The sequence below is a fragment of the Fusarium phalaenopsidis genome (genome assembly GCF_050370095.1).
Source record: "Fusarium phalaenopsidis strain FUZ10S chromosome Unknown contig_32334, whole genome shotgun sequence".
NCBI classification, from domain to species: Eukaryota; Fungi; Ascomycota; class Sordariomycetes; order Hypocreales; family Nectriaceae; genus Fusarium; species Fusarium phalaenopsidis.
In genome coordinates this window covers 510,330-531,124 of record NW_028145390.1, presented here as the reverse complement: position 1 = coordinate 531,124, position 20,795 = coordinate 510,330, and the positions used below count along the sequence as shown (strand labels likewise).

General features: G+C 53.3%; 7 protein-coding genes across 7 annotated transcripts; 3 read left to right on the top strand and 4 right to left on the bottom strand.

Annotated features, from left to right (window-relative positions):
* Window positions 1-310: 310 nt before the first annotated feature.
* Window positions 311-2,655, bottom strand: LRP88_14285 (uncharacterized protein; the record flags this gene model as incomplete). Its single annotated transcript, XM_083250635.1, has 3 exons — window positions 311-1,082; window positions 1,152-2,092; window positions 2,140-2,655. 3 exons carry the CDS (start codon window positions 2,653-2,655, stop codon window positions 311-313), a joined length of 2,229 nt encoding a protein of 742 aa, XP_083093700.1.
* A 1,303-nt stretch (window positions 2,656-3,958) lies between these two features.
* On the bottom strand, window positions 3,959-5,089 carry LRP88_14284 (uncharacterized protein; the record flags this gene model as incomplete). The annotated part of the gene is made up of 1 exon (XM_083250634.1): window positions 3,959-5,089. The coding sequence occupies one exon, from the start codon at window positions 5,087-5,089 to the stop codon at window positions 3,959-3,961; it is 1,131 nt and encodes a 376-aa protein (XP_083093699.1).
* Window positions 5,090-8,090: 3,001 nt separating this feature from the next.
* LRP88_14283 (Dehydroquinase) lies at window positions 8,091-8,552 on the bottom strand (the record flags this gene model as incomplete). Its single annotated transcript, XM_083250633.1, has 1 exon — window positions 8,091-8,552. One exon carries the CDS (start codon window positions 8,550-8,552, stop codon window positions 8,091-8,093), a length of 462 nt encoding a protein of 153 aa, XP_083093698.1.
* A 346-nt stretch (window positions 8,553-8,898) lies between these two features.
* Window positions 8,899-10,145, top strand: LRP88_14282 (inositol monophosphatase; the record flags this gene model as incomplete). Its single annotated transcript, XM_083250632.1, has 6 exons — window positions 8,899-9,064; window positions 9,119-9,170; window positions 9,220-9,672; window positions 9,725-9,796; window positions 9,853-9,984; window positions 10,037-10,145. The coding sequence occupies 6 exons, from the start codon at window positions 8,899-8,901 to the stop codon at window positions 10,143-10,145; spliced, it is 984 nt and encodes a 327-aa protein (XP_083093697.1).
* Window positions 10,146-10,259: 114 nt separating this feature from the next.
* On the bottom strand, window positions 10,260-13,076 carry LRP88_14281 (MutS family protein MSH4; the record flags this gene model as incomplete). The annotated part of the gene is made up of 5 exons (XM_083250631.1): window positions 10,260-11,084; window positions 11,362-11,528; window positions 11,582-11,930; window positions 12,052-12,387; window positions 12,435-13,076. The coding sequence occupies 5 exons, from the start codon at window positions 13,074-13,076 to the stop codon at window positions 10,260-10,262; spliced, it is 2,319 nt and encodes a 772-aa protein (XP_083093696.1).
* Window positions 13,077-13,621: 545 nt separating this feature from the next.
* LRP88_14280 (uncharacterized protein) lies at window positions 13,622-14,707 on the top strand (the record flags this gene model as incomplete). The annotated part of the gene is made up of 1 exon (XM_083250630.1): window positions 13,622-14,707. The coding sequence occupies one exon, from the start codon at window positions 13,622-13,624 to the stop codon at window positions 14,705-14,707; it is 1,086 nt and encodes a 361-aa protein (XP_083093695.1).
* Window positions 14,708-15,040: 333 nt separating this feature from the next.
* Window positions 15,041-16,705, top strand: LRP88_14279 (WD domain-containing protein; the record flags this gene model as incomplete). The annotated part of the gene is made up of 3 exons (XM_083250629.1): window positions 15,041-15,265; window positions 15,322-16,391; window positions 16,453-16,705. 3 exons carry the CDS (start codon window positions 15,041-15,043, stop codon window positions 16,703-16,705), a joined length of 1,548 nt encoding a protein of 515 aa, XP_083093694.1.
* Between the last annotated feature and the right edge of the window lie 4,090 nt (window positions 16,706-20,795).

Genomic DNA, 20,795 nt, shown 5'->3' with positions numbered 1-20,795 from the left:
ACCTTCCTGAAGCAGGGAGCGGCGATGGGAGTAATTCCTGTTTTCATGGACGTCTGGACTGGTCGATTCAGCCTCAAAAGAACCTCATTCGATATCAGTGGGCATCAATAGACAAGCGGGGAAGTGCTGAGGTTTGATCCGGGAGGTACGTGACTGCTGTCTCCTATCATGGGTTCTCGGGGATCTAGCGTTGAGCTGAATAGGATTCACTTTCAAGCACGTGAAGGTACTCCGTACAGGACTTGGAATACCAAATTACCTTGGGGCACTTCATCTACTCTATTCACCTTGGCCAAAGCTCATTCATCGACTACTTGCGCGGATCCCAGTTCTTATCAACCTGATCTAACAACCCCTTCTTGCCCAACACCTTGGACCCCAGAATCTTCTCCAAACTAATCATCTTGAAGCTAGCCTCTGCGCTCGTCCCACCGCCAGGAAGCTGGTTCGCATCGTCGTGTACCACAACCAGACCGTGGGGAAAGTCCTTGTTGAGGCCAACTCCGACAGCAGTGATGCCGTCCGTGTTGCTCACGGGGTCGATCTTGCCGTCGGAGGACTCAACTAGAGTAAAAGTCGTGACGTACTCGTGCGGTTCGGCGCGGCGGTAGACGTTGTAGGCGCTGACGCCTTGGCATGAGACGAGGATGAAGCCTTCGTTGGGCTTGGAGCCGTAGACGAGCGTCACGCCTTCGACGTCGCCGTAAAGAGTTCCATCGCCGACCTTTCCGATAACAACACCCTCATCCTTGGAGTCAGGCTCAGCGCCGTATCTCCAAAGAGCAGAGGGCTCCTCTCCGAGAAAGATCCAGCCGTTCTCCTCGTCTGTGACACATCCCTCGACTTGACCACCACTACCACCTTGGAACTCTCGCACCAGCTCCGTCTTGAGCTCTCCATCGGATGTGGACGTCAACTCGTACTGGAGATACCGGGCGGACTTTTCGTTGACAAAGAGATACTGCTTTCCGGTCTTGGGGGAGCGGTACGTGCAAGAGCCGTAGACGCTGTAGTCTTCGACGACAGGGTGGATGCCTCCAGGGATGCTGGTCAGGGTTCCGTTGGGCAGCATCTCAAACAGACTGTGTTTGTTAGCTATCGAACTTGAAGGTGGGACATGTTCTTACCAGAGTGTGTCATCTTCTCGGCACGCGGCAAACGCAAGATCAACCTTGCGGTCTCCCGCCTGGAAGCCGTAGATAATGTCAACGTTGTTTGGTTCACCAGCAGGGAAAGACTGGAGCAGGTTGCCAGCCAGATCAAAGACGCCAAGACCAGCCTCCTTGCCCGACTTCATGGTCGTCACGACGCGGGACTTTTCAGGCGACTCGGGAGAGATCCAAATGGCCGGGTCATCGCCGTCTCCAAGGCGCGACTCGGTCTCGTAGGTCGGTTCAACGAGGAGGAACGAGCAGTGCAGACCTCCCCACCCCTTGTCACACTTGCACTCATTGGGACCAACGCACTTCCCATGACCAGAGCACTTATCAACGCACGTGTACTTGTCGCATGTGCTGCCAGCGAATCCAGCAAAGCACTCGCACTTTTGCTTCCGATCCTTGAGGCAGTATCCGCTGTTGTCGCATGTACGGCAGATGGGCTCCTTGTCCGGGTTTGTCTTGACCTTTCTAGGGTCATACTTTGTGTTTTCAGAAATGCCGAGCTTCTTGAGGACCTTGTCGAGCGATGTGACTCCAAAGCCGTTGACTTCCTCCGACTCGATGGCGTAGGTGAGAACACCAGCAGGATACTTGGAGGTTGAAGCCTGGTAGACGTTGAGACCCTGGACCTCAATGTCTTCATATCCAATCAATGTCAAGGTGCCCTTCAGCTTGAAAGAGCTGTCGTAGACGGCCACCTTGTCCTTCTGGGCGACAAACAGGTAGTCAGATCCCTTCTTGGGGACGTAGGTTGCGACGCCTGTCACGTCGTCTTCTGCCTCGCCAAACTTGGTGATTTCGGGCGCCTTTGTTGACTCCTTGAGTGGAAAGACGTAGACATCTTTGTCATCATCAACGGAGATGTACATCTTTGACTCTGAGCGGGAAACTGCACAGCCGGATGACTCAAAGCCAGTGGGGAATGTTTGCACCTGGATGCATCAGCGAGGCTCTCTCGTTCTTCTGTTCAAATACCTACCTCGACCAGCTCGACCGACTTTTTGGTCTTTCTGAGGAGCAGCTGAACCGCTTGGCCCTTTCCGAAGAGATAGACGTAATCATTGCCAGCATCGCTCTTCCATGAGCAGAGCGCAGACCAATCCCCAAGCACCTTGAAGTCTGCATCCTTGATCTGCTTGAAATCAGGCATCTCGAAAACGCGTATCACTGAGTCCGGCTGCGCGATGGTGATGAGCAGATCCTTGTCATCGACATCGTACACCGTCGTGACGAGCTTGCTGCGACCTGGCGTGCGCGCAGTCACCTCCTTCAGCGGAGACGTTGACTCAAGATCGTAGACGTGGAATCCTCCCTTGTCGGGTCCGCCGTCGTTTCCGACGAGAAGAGGCTTGCGGGAAGAGTAGTACACAGCGGTCCAGTCTGACTCGACTTCGCTCGTGTATGCTGAGACGTCAACGTTAACTTCCACCGCGGCGTTGACGACGCACATCTGTGCGAGGACAGCCAAGAGGCCGACGACGCTGGAGGCAACCATGATGACGATACAGAAGCTCCGAGTAGACTTGTCTGGAGAACCACTCCGGCCCTCCATGGCTCCTTTATATATCCTCATGCGACGTAAATCCACGAGTTTCCCCTTTTGTCGACCGACACGCGACATATATCCCGTGGCAAGGAACCGCGGTTCAATTGGCCGATGAAACCGATGATCAGGATTGATAAAGAGGGTATATCGCCGATGTTTCCTGCCTCATCTGTTTAGGCTCGGCGCGAGACCTGATTTGAGACCGAGCAAGGGCCAGTTTTGAGAAACTCGTGATGCGTCCATGTTGTTCTATTGGACGGTTATACAATATAGGTTACATTTTGTTTCACGAGGGGATTGGCGGTCCTTTGTTTCTCCGCTTCGAGAATGGGACAATGGATGGTTTAATCGAATGATGACCAGGGTAGAAGAGACAAGACAAGGCTTTGTATGGAATTGAAATGTCTAGCAAGGTAGGATCAATCCTATTGTCGCTTGATGCATAATGCACCTGCATGAATAGAGGTATCATTATTCATGCATAATCACATTACAGTTTATGCACTAACCTAGCATGTTTCACAATTACCGTTCATTTACTAGAAATAGAAATACCATCCGCACTTTCAAAAAGACCATGTTCAAGCTTTAGCTCCATCAACCAGGGGCCAAAAGCAGGTCTCTAGCCTGTTCCCTTTGAAGATCCGTTCTTACCCGATGCACTGGGAGCTGGCCCGAGTCCCCGGGATGACATCGTCCATGGGAACAAGCTTTAGACAGACTCTCTTGGCGTCGTCTAGGGTCGCGGTGTCGGGTTTCCATGACAGCACAAAATACTACTGTACATAGTGGATGGAAGCTTGGCCTTTGGTGGAGAGGGTTTCATATGAGGATATTACACTTGATCAATAGATCGAGATTCTGCTTTTTCCATCTTGTAGCCAATTCATCGTCTCAACTTGCTGAGCCGTAGCAGCTCTAGTCAGCGACGGCTCTTCAGCACCATCTCATTTCCAGCCATCACGGCGCCCAATGCCGCCCCCCAAAAAAGCTTGGTTCTTCCCTAGCCCGTCGTCTATTTCGAAACCCGGCGCGATAGTTCTGCACCGGACTGCGTCGTGGCGCCCAGCTGGGCTCCTTTCAGTCCCGGTGACAGGTAACGAGGCGGGACGAAGGAGGGAACGTGCGTTCTTTAACGGTTGAGATCTTGATCTTTTTTATTAAACTGTATTGTAGAATATTGGGTATAGTTGGCTACATTATGTGTCAGAAAAAAGGAACAAGAAAAAAATGCGGTCTAGCTTGGTTCATTCTAGAAGCCTCGTGTGGCAAGATGCACCTCAGAGGATGACTTGGATAGGTTCTCGCCGTCGAATGGCCCCTTTGCTGCCCCGATCGAGTCGGCCGACGAGTTTGGTCCTATGCTCACTCCGTCGTCGTCTCTGTTCTGTCGTTGGACGATGATCTCTGTTGTCATCATGACCCCGTTGTCACGGCGAGGAGATGATCCCTGTCCATCCGAGTTTCCATCTTCACCACCCATGGCGTACGCCTCGTAGGAAACATCGCCCGTAGGCTTGGCGCCGTTGTCGCTGATAAACGTATCGAGGGCGATGCCCGCCTTGTTGCCGGTAGTGGTGCCTGCAGTCCTGCTCCGAGGTCCCGAGCTGGCATCTTTGTTGCCTGTCGTCATCTCGACGAGACGGTTGAGGATAGTGAATTCGAGTTTGAGCTTTGTGCTGTACACGAACGCCTTGTAAGAAGTCTGGTATTCGTACTGGTCGGCGTACTCGAGGCCGAGGATGGTGATGTCGAGGAGGATGATGAGCAGGTTGACAAAGATGAGGTGGTTCATGAGTCGCCGGCTGCCGCGCTTGTTGCCCATGGTGCGTTCTAGACGCATAAGCTTGATCGTTTCATAGATGTAGAAGCTCGAGATGATGATCTCCTGGATAAAGAAGATGGTGACTTGGATCTTTTCCATGACCGAGTACGGCTTAACCCACATCTCGGGGCTGCTGGAGAAGGACCCAAAGATCATGGGGATAATGGCTCCGTGGCAGACGATGGCGTCGACGATGATCATGTAGAGCACCAGCTTAAGCCGGAACCTATTCCTCAGAACAAGATGCAGTCGTGACCACAACACCAGAGACTGCCCCGTCACCATGGCCACCCAACCCATGGCGATCAGGGCAGCAGCCAGAAAGCCGACAGACGCCGGGGCAAAGTACTTTACCAGGAAGCCTCCGCAGTAGAAAGGGATGCCCCAGGTCGCGCACAGAAAGGACCAAAAGTAGAGGCCCGAGTGCCGCTTAAAGGTGCCAAAGATGATAAAGGTCAGCTCGACCACGTTGTAGAGCGAGATGGCCAAGAAGACGAGGATGATGGTCATGGCCGTACGGGACGTGCCCTCGGTCCCGGAGCCAAAGCCACCAGCCATGATGATTGTTGGAGAGTTCGGAGTATTCAACTGAGTGTCTTGAGAAGGAAGGAAAAGGTCTGGTGTGAGCGGTTCGTTCAAGAAAGATGTAAACGGAGGACGAGCGTGTAAAAGACAGACAGAAGAAGACGCCGGGGAATCATTTCAATTCTGACCTCCTCGTCTCAAAGAGGCAGGGAACTGTCAAGCATATGTACCGTCCATTAGCACACACACATGTACTTCAACCTTCTCGATCCTGCGGCCAGGGACCAGAAGCCGAAAATCCAGCGTCCGGGTTTTTCCCTCCGGACACGCCAAGCCCTCCCGCCCAAGGCGCCGTGCCATGACGGGACCGCCACAGCGTAATCAAGCTCAAAGATGGGGGAGGTCCGGGCGGTCGTCTACGCTCTGGCGGCTGAAAAAGGTCCCTGACAGAAAACCTGGTCTGGGGAATTCGTCTGAGTCTGGGGCGGCTTGATTTGCATCCGTTGAAGATCTTGCGAGGGGGGAGGAGAGGCACACGGCAGCCACCTGCCAAGAAAGGGAACTTGCGAATAAGGACGTGCGAACGAGTCAGATGAATGACTCGCTCCCCTGGCACCTGGCTTTCCTCGAGGCTGTCCAGCTGGGTGTCGATCCCTGAAGAAGACGTAACTCATTGTACCAGCTTGACCAAACAAGAGTCCAGCAGCAGCCTCAAGGCTCAAGCTTGAGGCGGGGATCTCGGACTCTGTGCCCGAGCTTTAGGCTCTCGACCAAGTGGATAACGGGCGTCGATCATTCAACCAGGGTGCGCTAAGCGATGGGATGCAACGGTGATCTGGGGGAGGGCCCCCCTCTCGGGAGAGGCACCGTGACGAGGACCGTGTGTCTCTTCTCGGTGGGTGGTCCCTCGATCGACGGCTTCTTTCTTTTTTTTCTGCTTGTCACCAGTGACACATTCTGAGAGCCACGTTTGTTTGGCTGACGCTTTCTTTTTTAAACCTCGTGGCATAATCCCCTGACGATCCAACAAGTCTGATACACATTTCGAAGCCGTCTAGAACACATGCTGCTGCTGCATGTCTGAATCACACTTGCATCTTTCATGCTTACTTTTTCACCAACCCCAGGTCAAGCCCAAAACGCCTCGCGGCCTCAGTTGGGAGCCCACGCCGTCGTCTACCGCGGCACTCACGATACAGCCTCCGTTAAAAGCCACGACATGCATTGCATGAGGTAAAGAGAATCTACAGCAAGTAGGGGAGGGATGGCATAGTAATTATATGCAGGGCTGGTAGAAGCCCGTGACGGCGTGAAGCCACCAGCGGCCGACACGAATTGCCAGCCGGCACTCCTCTGCCTCATCGCCCGCCTGAGCCAGTCTGATGGCTGAAGCAGAGTTTGAACCAGGGTCTGTCTTGTCAACCGCCAGCCTCACAAATAGAAATTCACTGATGATGGGTAATTTAAATGGGAAAAGCTCAGCAGCTGAAACCCCATTCCTTTTCCGGTAGAGGCGTACCCTAGTCTACCTAGGGATCGGCTCCTTCAGTTGTCTGTTCCCAGGTGTGCCTGACAGCTGACAATCTCTCGTGGTTATCGAGATGAACTGCACGCTTGTTAAGCCTTTTTTTCTTCTTCTTCTTCTTCTTCTTCTTCTTCTTCTTCTTCTTCTTCTTCTTCTTCTTCTTCTTCTTCTTCTCCTTCTCCTTCTCCTTCTCCTGCTGTTGAAATGTCTGTTAGAGTTATCAATCTCAGGTCCACTGGTGCTTGAACGGCGTTTCTGACCGTGCCCTTTAGTTCACGATACCCAGATCTAATCGGCCGACCTGCTGGTGCTTGTCCAAGATTCCTGCCCCTCCCAGTTTAATGCAGGAACTAGACGACAAGCCGTCCTTCAGGGGAAACATGCCGTCCAAGATCGCTACTGCACCGGGGACCAGGATCCTTGCACCCAACAGTCAATGCGGTCGGTTGCCGAGGACCAGGGGGGTACTTTTCAGCCGGTGAAGACTCCGGTAGGCTAGCTATCAGAAACTCGGTCTAGTAACCCTGCTCATCGAGTACCGCTCCCCGAGAGCCTCATATGACTTAGAGGGAAGTTCGCGTGTGAAATCGCGGCAATGACTCGTCAGATATGTGATTCCCCTCGACTTGGCAAGATCTCCTGGGACAGAGGACGCCTTTAGACATCCACACACAAAGGGGTCCTTTCTAGAAGGAGATTTGCTTCTTTGGATGGCAGAAGCAATTCCTCTCCTCACTTGCATGTGGGTGATTGCGGAGAACGGAACCGTCCCGTTGGGATGTGTGTTAGCCATCTTTGAGCTGTGCCACAGGTTCACATCATCTTGATCAATCATTTTTCTTTTAAGAGCAGCTGCTATAAATCCGCTTGGCGTTTGACGTACATGTATAGCTTAATTCCTCTTGGCATGCACGCAAATGAATCGTCTGAAGCGAGCCTACATAGCCTCTACTTTAGATTGGGTCACTCACTGCTCCTTCAAGATTAGGTTCTAAATACCATGGAGGATCACCAAGGTCATAGCAATGTCCATAGCCGAGCTGAGGTGACAGGTGTTACTCCCTGTTTGTGCTGTCGATTGGCGTCGGGACTGCAATCATTCACAGCGTCAATGCATCATCCCCTGACGCGGGATCAAGGGTCTTTTAATCTCGGACCTTTCCATCCGGGAGGTCGCTTGTTGAAGATGGTGAGCAGTGGGATACACAACATTGTTATGAGCTGAAGATGCCCATGATACGGGCCACCGTGTGGTGGTGTTATTCTTTAGACGTTGACGATTGCACGCATTTAGAGATACATTTTGGGTTATGAATACCAAATAAGCCGTGGTGAGGCCCATTGCTGTAATTCCTCCACACGTGCTTTGTATGGTGACTTGATGCGCAGAATGGGCGACGAGATGCCCATCGCCATGGCGAGATATGCAGCCTGGGCTCTGACATATCAACACCCAGCCATCTACCCATACCACATCGTGTTTCACCCTCTTGATAAAATGCCATACCCTCACAGCCTCGACGCCTTTCCCCTCAACTTGAGATGCTTGGCCGCATACTCAATAGCAGCGGTATACCCAAAAACCCCCAACCCGCAAATGACAGCCTCAGCCTTGTCACACAGAAAACTATGATGCCTAAACGCCTCCCGCGTATGCACATTCGTAATGTGAACCTCGACAAACGGAATGTCCACGCCCGTCAGGGCATCTCTGATGGCCACGCTCGTGTGCGTGTACGCGCCCGCGTTGATGATGATGGCGTCTATCTCGCCGCGCGCCGCGTGGATGCGGTCGACTATCGCGCCCTCCGAGTTGGCCTGGAAGGTATCGATCGAGGCCGAGAGCTCCTTTGCTTGGGCTTTTGCTTCGGTTTCCACGTCTTGGAGGGTTGTTGAGCCGTAGATGTGAGGTTCTCGTGTACCGAGGAGGTTGAGGTTTGGACCGTTGATAAGAAGAAGACGTCGAGACATGATGAATAGCTTTTTGGTTACTTTCAACCCATTGTTCGTAGCTACTTTCCCTGCTCACATATGGTATTTCAATTGCTGTATTCTTTTCCCCATCTCGGCATTCACACCAGCCTCGGAACCTACACGCGGGGCCCCCGCATATCCGGGTAAAGCTTCATCCACCAAGACGCCGATCACCAGGACCTCCATCGGCAGTCCATCCGAGCTTCATTCCCGCACTGCGGAATCGGTCTGGGGCGGTTGGAGGCGGCATTGAGTCATCGTTTGAACAAAAACGAGCTGTCGTCGAATGCAGGGTCCTAAGGAAACATTGATCTTTCGTCATTCAAGGAAAACACACGTCGCAATGGATGACCAGCAGATGTCCGAGATTTACGCCTTTGCTGTGCAATTGGGCAAGGATGCTGGCGACATACTAATGGCAGCCGCTCGGGCCCGGATTGACGGTCAACATAGCGGTTCCTATGATGAGAAGGAGAGTTCGGTCGATATTGTGACCAAGACCGACAATGGTATTCACTTTTAATCTGGTGCTTGAGCCCTGTGCGATAGCTGACTCTGTCAAGACGTAGAAAACTTCATTCGGACCTCCATCGCCGAAAAATACCCCGACCATGCGTAAGCCGATCACGTACCAGCAAGCTTCGCCTTCTAACGCTCTCATCAGTTTCCTCGGAGAAGAGTCATACTCTGCTGGAGCTTCACGAACCTACCTCGTCGACGACCGACCGACATGGGTAGTCGATCCTCTTGACGGCACCGTCAACTTCACACACCTATTCCCCATGTTCTGCGTCTCAATCGCCTTCGTTCTCAACGGAGTCCCCGTAATCGGAATCATCAACGCACCATTCCTACACCAATTCTTTTCGTCGTGCTCTGGAAAAGGCGCTTGGCTCAATGAGACTCAGCGACTTCCGTTACTTCGCAACCCGAGTCCCCCAATGCCACCAAACGCCCCAAGCGGATGCACTTTTTCATGCGAGTGGGGGAAGGATCGCCGAGATATCCCAGATGGCAACATGACCCGAAAAGTCGAGTCATTTGTAAATATGGCTTCGGAACGGGGTGGTCGAGGAGGCAAGGGAGGCATGGTTCATGGCATGCGAAGCTTGGGGAGGTAAGGCTCACATCGCCTCCGCCGCACAAGCCACCGCTGACTGTTTGGGTAGCGCAACTTTGGACCTTGCCTATACTGCCATGGGTTCTTTCGATATCTGGTGGGAGGGCGGTTGCTGGGAATGGTACGCCAAGTCCAATTAATCCAAGTCACCATCGGTCCGAGTGCTAACCTTAATAGGGACGTCGCGGCTGGCATTGCCATTCTTGAAGAAGCTGGTGGCCTCGTAACAACAGCAAACCCTCCCGATCAACCCGAGACGGCCGAAATCCCCAAAGCGCACCTTGGAGGCCGATTGTACTTGGCAGTACGGTAAGTCTGAGCTTACCTTTCTATTGTCAGAGTTCCTGCTAACGTCGTTCAGTCCTGCAGGCCCTTCGGAAACAGAAACTGGTCGTCAAACACAAGAGCGAACCGTGAGAGAGGTTTGGAAGCGCGTGCGAGAGCTAGACTACAGTCGACCCGGTACATAGACAGCCATGGTTCAGAATATAATGATATAAATGACAAGAAATCCTCAGTGGTCCATTAAACGCCCCAGATGCCACGTCCAGAGAGGATCAAGATCGCCCGCACCAGCATCTCCCCTACTGACTGTCTAGTCGCTCCATGCGAATGACGAATTCCGCCTGAAGTTGTTTCAGGTACCCTAGGAGTCCTTCTTCGGTGCCCGAGTCACGCGCTTGCTTCAAGGCAGCCCAAAGATTGAGAATCATATTGCGGCGAGCCAAAAGTCGCGATGACTCCGAGCTGCGCTTGCTCGCTTCTCTCTTACGTCGGATATCCTTGGCCACCTCCTCCGCCTTGTCAATGAACCCCTGAGGCAACCCAATCGCGCGAGCCAGATTGATGCCATAGTGCTCATCTCCAACAGCACCCGTCGTTGCTTTGTACAGCATCTTTATGTGAGGCAATCCGTCTGCCGTCGTTGAGGTTGTGGCTGCGAGGTGAAGGTTCAATACACCAGGACGCTGTGCAAACGCGCGGGTGAGATCGCTAAAATGCGTCGCAAACCAGACCGAAGCCTTGCTCTGGATCAACGCCTCCGACATGGCAATTGCAATAGCCAAACCATCCCTGTTGCTCGTTGCCCGACCTAGTTCATCAATCACAGCAAGGCTCTTGTCGTCGATGTTTCTCAGAATAAATGCCATTTCTCGCATCTCGACTGAAAAAGTTGAAAGGTTGCTTTCAATGTTATCATCGAGTGAGACTCTGGCAAAGATGCTGTGGACGATGGAAAACGCGGCGTACTTGGCAGGGACAAATGACCCAATCTGTGCCATGATCTGGAGCAGCGCGACCGCTCGAATATAGGTGCTCTTCCCACTCATGTTGCATCCGGTGACGATATGGAAGGTATATGATTCTGACGCAAAGTAGTCATTGGGCACGAAGCCATCATCCATGGTCTGCCTCGTTAGATTCCTCCTGCTCAACGCCGAGATTAATTACCTTGTCAAGAACAGGATGCCGAGCACCCTTTAATGCCATCGCAGTATCAAGTTCGGGCCTCACGTAGTCTCTCGTCGTGGCGAGTTGTCCAAAGCTCGAAACCATGTCGACAAGAGCAATTGATTCGCAGAGTCGAAAAAGATGCGGCACTTCTTGACGAAGATCGGTTATCAAGGTCTGTATAATGTTGTCGCTTCGCAAAACAACTTCATGTGCAGCATCTGCAAGTCTCACGTTGAGCTTGATCAACGCCAAGGTTTGGCATTCGATCTTGTCCTTCTTTCGCACGACATTGATGAACTCGTCGGGAAGGGGGCGACCCTCGAAATCGGCCGCTCGTAGACGAAACCAATATTTGCGGCCGTTGTCATACTTGAGACTGGCGCCGAATCCATGGGTTTCTAGGATTGTTAGCAAATCTTTTGCGGTAAAATGGCCATCATACCATTTAGACGGTCGAGGTACTTGTGAACCTCCTCAGTCTGTTCCTTGTAGGTCTGCCTCGCGACATCCAACATGCCGTTGATACCTCCTTTGACAGCAAACGTCCGTTGATTCCAAAGGTCCAGGGCAGACTTCATGTAAGTAACGTCCGCTTCGATCGTATGTCGAATCTTGTCAAGACCACGATTTATGAGTTTGGGGTGGCAAAGATCTCGAACTTTGACAAGCAAGTCGGATGTTGCAGGTTCCAAAGCTATGTAGAGCTCAGAGACCGCCTCGAGGAAACTTTTCACCATCAAGACCTGGTTGATCTGTTCCTCCACTTTCTGGATGGGCATGTTCTTTGGGACGACGATTAGCTGCAACATGGTGAGCGTTTTCCTATGCGAGAGCAATCAGAATACCTTTGTCAATACATTCTCGGTATCATGAAAGAGTTTGAGAGCTGCATGCTTTTAGCCCATGAACTCCATAGCATACACGAGCTGAATCACCTTTCCGGATTTCACGAAACATCTCCTCGTTGGTCGTCAGCTCATCGAGAGCTTCGTAGCGGGGAGTGATGTACAAGTCGGCGCGGGTCGGTGGTTGCAGGATGCTGCTTCGAAGCATCCGAGCCCCCATTGGAGTTGTTGTGTGGTTCATCAACCCAAAGAGGGAGTCTTTCGACTTAGGGTTCCGCAGATTCTGCATGATCTCAAGAGACTGTATGGCAGAAATATCAATCATCATGGTGTCTTCGGAGGGGCGGTATTGAATACGGAGAGAATGCGGCACAAAGTTAATGGAAAAGTGCTGCTGGATGTACTTCATGGCCTGTGGTCTGGTCAGCCATGGTCACAGGTACCTTTGACCGAACTAACTGCTGCAAAGGAGCTCAGAGCGTAGAATTTTCCCTGGGTAGCCACCTTAAGAGGTTCAATATCATCCCTGAATGCCAGGTTGTTGATGTACTCCAGACCATCCGACTCAGACCAGGCAGAGCGATCTTGTGCGCCGACTTGAGACTCCTGAACCAGATCGGTCACAAGGGAATAGAGGCTGCTGGGCTTGTTTGGGGGGCAAGCAGTAGACATGAAGAGAATTCGCGATGGAGCAAACATTTGAAGGGTATGGATGGTCTTGATGTAGGATTGATTATCGCAGATCTGGCTGATGATAGCTTCACCAATGGAGACGTTGACAAAGGCGATGCCCACCGAAGGGGAGACGGCGCGAGCCTCACTGACGGCGCATATGATGCTGTGAGCTTCGCTAAGGCCGAGTATCGAGGATACGTTTGCATTTCGTGACTTTCTCTCCTGGGGAGTACCTGGTCGAACAGTAGGAGGCCGAGACGTATCAGGTCTTGGGGTGGTTCCCGCTGCCGAGTGCTGTGTGGAGTGGCTCAGGCTTGACTGCGGTCGCTCGTTGAAAGGGAGACTTGGAGTGGAGGAGTTCTGAGAGTAGCTCGAGGACGACCAGCTGTCGTTTGTTGGCGGCGTTGAACGCAACATGGCATCCATCTCCAAGGTTTTCGCTCGTTGATGCCGCCGGAAGTTTGATGTTGACGCATGCTCACGCAAAGAAAGATACGTGGCCTCGCTCGAGGAGGCCTTGCCTTCATTGAAACTGGAGGGGAAGGTTCAGATATGAGGTCCTTCCCGGAATCCCCTCCTTCCTCATCTTATGCTGGGTAAAACTGGAAGGCGCAGTACTGGTCCATGACTACTATACCTAATCCAGAGGCACGTCTCAACCTTTCAGTTTGGTCTTTCCTCTCTAGCACTGAAGCAAACAAACATTCAGGATCACCAGTACAGATTGTTTAGACATTCATTAGTATCCAGGCTGCGAAAGAACGACAAAGCGACACTGAATATCACATCACACCTGCCCTACCGTGTGTAAGCCGCGGATGGATGGAAGCTTCCGGAGTTTATCCGAGTCAGCCGGAAATTCCTCACTCCTCCCCGCCGGCCGACACGTCGGCTCAGGCCTGACACCGGTCAACGCCCAAATCCACACATCGTTGAGCTCCGAACGCGTTGATCGCGTTATCGAACTCATCATGTTCGGCATTCTGGAGGCCGTGTCGGTGCCCCATTCGGGCATCTTCAACAGCTATGAAGATCTCTTCAAGGAACTCAGTGACCGCATGGAGAAGGATGGCTACAAGATCGTCAAGGCGAGATCTCATCGCGGCAAGGTGGGCGGTGCCGACGTCCCAGGGAACGACATTGTCCGATGCGATCTGGTGTGCGATCGAGGCGGCCGGCCCTACCGATGCATGGCGACAAAGCACAAGACGACAACCAAGAAGACGGATTGTCCATGGAAGGCAAAGGCCGTCCACCGTAAAACCATGGGAGGATGGGTCTTGACCATCACCTGCGACCAGCACAACCACGAACCCGGCACGCCCGAACCACCGACCCCCGAGCCCGCGAGCGAAGACGAGAACAATATTGTTGAGGACCTGGAAGGTGAGCAGAACATGGATTCAGGTGTGACGCCGCTTCTGACACAATGGCCAGATGACGGTCCTCAACCTGATGCCGAGACTCAGGCTGCGATCCATGTGGCCGGCGTCTCCAACGCTGTCCTCCGCCTGACCGGCGACACCTTCCATCAGTTCAAGAGCGAATATCGCAAAATGTCGCAGCCAGAGCGCATCGGCATCTTGTCGCAGCTCCAGCTCCGTATTGCTGCCATCTATGCGGTTCAGAACGAGGATGTCCAGCGGCAAAAGAGACAAGAAGCCCAAGATAAGCGGCATCGTCAGATCGAGGAAACTAAAAGACAATCCTCGGCGCAGAAGCAGCGGGCTCGACAGCGGCGTCAAGTAGCGGAGCAGACTCAGCAGCAGCAGCAGCCTCAGATGCATCCCCAACACGTTCAGCAACAGCCGTTGCCGCAACAAACCTCGCAGGCCCAAGTTCAAGCCCAGCAAGCCCAACAAGCACAACAGGCCCAGCAGGCAGCCCAAGCGCAGGCGCAGGCTCAAGCCATGATGCAATCGCAGCTGTATCTGCCGCAAAACCCACAGCAGACTCCCATTCCCGTACCTGGAATGGATATGCCGCAGTTCCAGCATTACGCTGGGCCTCCTAAGCGGATGCGTGGGCGGCCATCCCAGGGCGGGCAACAAACCTAAGGGAGCTAGATGGGATGGATGACTTTTCGGCGTTTTCGGGGAATTAGGCGCTATGTTTTTCATGATGAGGCACACGGATCAACCTTGAAAGTTGAAAGACGCATTGGCATGGCATGGATGGACATGTCACTAACAGGAATGTGTGGAGACCGCGGCCAAATTTGTTAGCAGATTACAATACCAACCGAGTACGAGTCCTTAGTCGGAACTCTGTGCACTATGAGTTGCTGCAGCTCCTCACCGCCAAAATTTGTCAAAGATTTTGCCAAACTGCCCCACCATGCCACGGATTCTATCAAGAATCTTGACCCTTACATAGGAATTTCTCTTGCCATGGCGACAATTGTGCCTCCGCCGTCTAAACGGCAGAAGCGGGAGGAGCTTGAGCGCTCTCAGATTCAGCAGGATGTCACAGCGATTGCCGCGGGACCGGCTGGGTCCTTCAAGGCCAGGTTCTTGGATGGAGATGGCAATCAGATGGCCGATGTGATCGAGGTGCCGCTCGCCGACGCTTCTGAGAAGAACCTGTCTCTCCTACTGAATACTTTGCTTGCAAGGGTATGTGCGGTTCCGCTAGAGGCTTGTTGTGTCCCTAACATTATGTGCCCCTCTAGGAAAGGGAAGAATTCCTCCCATACCGATTTCGAATTCACATCCCCGACTCCGACACCATTGTAGACCAATACCCGACCGATCTTCTCCAACTCCTCCGCAACCATGGCATCGAGAACCCTTTTGAAACGACAGTCACGCTCAGCGCCGAGCCACAGGCCGTGTTCAAGGTCCAGGCCGTCACGCGCATGTCTCACCGGATACCTGGCCACGGCGAGGCGATTCTGGCTGCGCAATTCAGCCCCAAGAACAGCAACCGACTGGCGACAGGCTCCGGCGATAAGACGGCGCGGATATGGGATACTGATACTGGAACACCCAAGTACACCCTCTCCGGGCATAGTGGCTGGGTGTTGGCTGTTGCCTGGTCTGCGGATGGTGCAAGACTTGCGACTGGAAGCATGGACAAGTCCATCCGTCTCTGGGACCCCGAGACAGGAAAGGCCGTAGGAGGCCCTCTGACAGGCCATCAAAAGTGGGTGACCAACATTGCCTGGGAGCCTTACCATCTCTGGAGAGACGGGACGCCACGGATTGCCAGCGCCAGCAAAGATGCAACGGTTCGAATCTGGGTTGTCAACACCAACCGGACCGAGCATGTGCTTTCAGGGCACAGGAGCAGTGTGAGCTGTGTCCGCTGGGGAGGAGAGGGCCTCATTTACAGCGCTAGCCATGACAAGACAGTTCGTGTGTGGAATGCTGAGAAGGGAACTCTTGTTCACACCTTGTCAGCTCATGCTCACTGGGTTAACCATCTTGCGCTCTCAACCGACTTTGTTCTCCGGACGGGATTCTACGATCACACTCCTGTGCCAGAGACTGAAGAGGGCAAGCGAGCCAAGGCAAAGGAGAGGTTCGAGAAGGCGGCCAAGTTCCAGGGCAGGATCGCGGAGCGGCTCGTCTCGGCTAGCGATGATTTCACCATGTATCTTTGGGATCCAGCTCAGGGCACCAAGCCTGTGGCGCGCATGCTTGGACACCAGAAGCAGGTGAACCATGTCACCTTTTCCCCGGACGGCTCCCTCATCGCCAGTGCTGGCTGGGACAACCACACCAAGATCTGGAGCGCTCGGTAAGAACCAACCAATGCTCTACCCCATCAGTTTCTGCAGCTCGAGCTAACCAACCGACAGGGACGGCAAGTTCATCAACACGCTCCGCGGACACGTGGCTCCCGTGTACCAGTGCGCGTTTTCAGCAGACTCGAGGCTTCTCGTGACGGCATCCAAGGATACAACGCTAAAGGTGTGGTCGATGGCGTCGTGCAAGCTCACCGTGGACCTTCCGGGCCACCAGGACGAGGTGTACGCGGTCGACTGGGCGCCGGACGGCAAGAGGGTTGGCAGCGGAGGCAAAGACAAGGCCGTCCGGCTCTGGCGGAATTAGAATCCCGATGTTTGTTTTGTTTTTTACTCCTACAGTCTTCGGCGAGATACCCCTGAAGTAATTTCAGTCCCTCACGAATCTGCCGTACCAATCCGCACGTCCAGCCGTGCATCATGTTTCGGAAGCGGTTCCACTGACTGACAGGTCCCAAATCAGTTCAGTTCAGTTCCTCAGGGCGCAGCGGGCAGAGTGAAGAGAGGCGTGCTTATCTCGAGGATGCGATCCAACCTACCGAGCATACGCGTGGCACCACACGATTGTCCACAATTACTCACGTCGTCGAACAACTGGGCTCCAAATTTCACGCATCGTTAAACCCTTTTCCGTCTGCATCGAGGCACAGTACAGTGCCTACGTGCCAGGCAAAGACAGATCATGCACGTACGGGAGTTGGCTGTGCTGCCTACCTCTGGGCTTTTGTGACAGACAGGGTCGAGATGCAGGCAAGCCCCATGGCCCACAGACGATGGAAGTGCCATGGAGCCTTGTCCTGGTCTCGCAACTGTCAGGCGGCGGGTACTGCCTGTGCTTGAACACCCCGATAGTGCCGATCTACTGTACTATAACGGGACGGTACGGTGCGCTCGTGGAGGCTTGCAGAAGCTCTTCTGGGCCAACGACTTGGGGATGTTGCTATGTGGGACGCTCATAGGTTCGCTTGAGGGGGTGATGGGGTGAGGGTTTTTGGAGTCGTAGCACCCCGAAGGAAACCCGGGCAGAGGAGAGAGAAAGGTATAGCGGGTCCGGGCCTGAGGAGGGGGTTTCTTGGGCAGTGAGTGAAGCTCACGATAGCTTCGAATTTACTAGAAAGTGGTGTTGTGGGGTAGCATTGGAACCCAGAGCTGGGGAGCTTGGAGCCCAAGGGTCGTTCGGGCCGTTAACCTGACACCCATCACGAATACACGGTCTGTTGGAAATGTCTAGAAGGCTCGGTCTGGTCTTGGCCCTGGAGAAGAGCGCGCGTGTCAGCAACGATAGTTGGGTCGCGCACACAATGTCTCGTCCTCTTTTTATTCGCCTCCACAAGCAAGGACAGGACGCATCGAAGCGCTGCAACAAGCGTTGCAACAGCCTCATGCTGCACCAACACCGATCAGGAACAGGCCAGGACCCAGCTCTGACGCCTCGTCCGCCCTGCCCTGCCCTGCCTCCCCCGTCGGGTCTTCTCGGGCCCGGTCCGGCATTGCGTCTTTACCAATGTTCCATGAAGCAAGATAGAGCACGTCGACGCCGAAAGAGCCAGTGGCTTTTCTTTTGCCCATGCGAGCAGGACACCCACGAGGCTTCTCCACCGATCGTGAGTGGATGAGAACCCCGCCGGAAAGCAGCGGGACTGGACTTTGAGACGACGACAAGATTACCCTAGAGATGGTGCTCAGGTTTTCGAGATTTGACATCCACAGGTGGAACCGCCGGTTTGTGCGGGGGCGTCGGGGCCATGACGGCGGGTGAGGTTACTGCACCAGGACGGGGAAGAGGTCATCTGGACGGATCAAGTTGCCAGTCGAGATGGACAAGTTGGAGACAGGTTGAAGTCATCATGGACTAATAGCGTGGACTATACGCTCCAGCTAATGCGGACTCGAATACCTCATGATCAGGTATCTCGCTCGTCATGGCATCCGAAAACGAACAGGCAACGAACGACGCACAATTACCGAACGGCACATGGCAATCTCTCCATCCCATCGCCGAACATGTCCCCATTGAGCGACGCTGGTCCGGTCCCGTGGCGGCCGTCCGAGGGAGCCCGGGACTCCGGCCGGCTGTGGGCAAACGGGACTTTTCAGACTGAAAGCCGAAGAACCCTGCTTCTGGGGCCGAGTATCTCCCACATTGCACATTCCATTCGATACGTACAAAAGAGAATCTCGATTCGGAGGGGCAGAGCAAGGCAGTCAGATCATTTGGCGCAGAAAGAGTTGGGGAACAATGGCCGCCCAGGCAGGGGAGGAGGAGGCGGGGAGGGGGGACCATTTGCTGATGGCTTGCAGATGAGACACATGGCTCAGACATCTTTGGTAAGACGGCATGGAGCCGTGTCTCTAATCACAGCATGGATGAGTCGCCTCGAGGGTTTTGTTTGGCTGGTGAGGCTGTCTTGAACAGAGCTGAGGGTTTGCTCGGTGACGGGCTGAGTCGATGTTCTGATAGCTGATGCTCAAAACAGTCATGATGGGACAGTGACAACCTCAGTCATAATTCCCATGTGACACGGACCTCTACCTCAAGACCCTTGGCCCATACGGGATTATACCCATCCATGCCATGCCGTTATCCCGGGGCTGGGTTGATCGGTCCTGGGTTGTTCTAGGCCAAGAAGCTTTGAAGCGGCGCAGGGAGGGAGGGAATTACTCCACCAAGCAGCCTGGGGCGAATGATGAAGCGGAGGCCAAGATGATGGATATGGATTGCGAAGCTGCGGGGTGCAGTCAAGGTTCTCAAAGAGCCCCTAGTACGAGATAGGATCCCCTGAAGATCCCCTCTTTGGGGTGATGGATGCGTTGCTGATGTCGTAGTCAGTAGTGCGTGATGATGGATGGAAGTGTGAGCTTGATGGGCAGGTTGTTATCTGATGCCAGTACAAGCCTTCAAGTTCAACCACCACATGGACCGGGGAGCAGCATCTCCAGTCCCTACCAACCAAGAACCAGTCACTTGCAGAAAAGAAACGAAAAAAGGGAGCGCGAAATATCCCAAGTCAGCAGCAAGCCTTGCAGGTTCCAAGCATGGCAACCCGGGAGTAACCATCAAAGGGTACGCCACCAACCAGAAAAACAAGAACAAGGTCCACAGAGAGATGTAGCCCATGCAGTTCTGACCCCAATCGCATGGTCAATGCGGATCTGGCCAAGCATCGGGGCCGGCCTGTAACGGATAAAGGAACTACAGGGGAAGTAGAAGTAACTGTAGAACGGTCGGGTACTGTGAAAGTAGTGATGTATTATCCCGGTGTGGGCGAACGGCGAGACGGGTAGATGAGACCGAGGAAACGGGCCGGTGCATTTCGACAAGGGCATCATGACGAGACTTGATAAAGATGTGTGTACATGCTGTAGATTATCTTGGTAAATTTAGCTCCTTTCTTTTTTTTCACTCATCCAAGGCGTGCTTCTGCGTGGATAATCCTAGACTGGGGAGCCACCAAGACTCCGTGTTGGAGGATCGCAAGCTGAATGGACAGTCAGAATCGGTCTTGGCACGCAGAGGCGAGGGCGTGCGCCGCTGTTTTGATGACGATGCTGGCTGACTGGCTGGAGGATTTTGGAATGCAGCCCATCGCATAATGTTTATTCATGGATACTTGGCTTGCTCTCGAATAGCCGGTCGTCGCCTTGCGGGCCGCTTTCGATGTGATGCATCGCGAGTGGCAAAGGAGGTCGACCTGGAGATGGACGATTGGATAGACGTTTCTCTCGACGTGTTTTTTGCTTTTTCACACTGTTGGTCTTGCTATGTCAACTATCGATCGTCGGTTTACATAGTCAAGCGCTTGTCACTTTTGGGTGGGTGTTTTTATCCCCATGTGTTTGGCTAGCTGTTAGTCAAAGAAAAAAAAAAATTGTCCCGGCGTCAGGTGAATGAATGCGGGTGCAACATGGCATGGGTTTTGAAGTGCATGATCGGCGAGACGAGTTTGGAGGGTGTGTCGATTTGGGAGGTAACCGGGAAGAGGAGAAGCAGAAAAAGGGTAGCATTGAGCTTTTGGTCTGGAGCTCTCCCAAGCTGTAGGGAATCCTTGTCGTGATGCTCGGCTTGGTTTTAGGTTGGGAAATAATTAGCTAGGTACCTAGTTGGAGCTTTGAAGCTTGGGACGATCTAGGGATGAGGGCTAAGCGCGAACAATTAGTCTGTGAATAGTGTATTCGAGAAAAGACATATTGTAAACAGGCACGATTTGTTAGACTTTCAGTTGAATTGGCCATGGCTCTTCCAGCTCCCCCCAGATCCTGCAAGTGAGGCACATGCTTGGTGGTGATTGCCCTATCCCGGCAGTTCCTAGCGAGCTTCAGTAAAAACCTCAAACTGACAGTGACATCAACCAACCCGAGAGCAACCTCGACATCCACCATCTCGTTATCATGCCCTC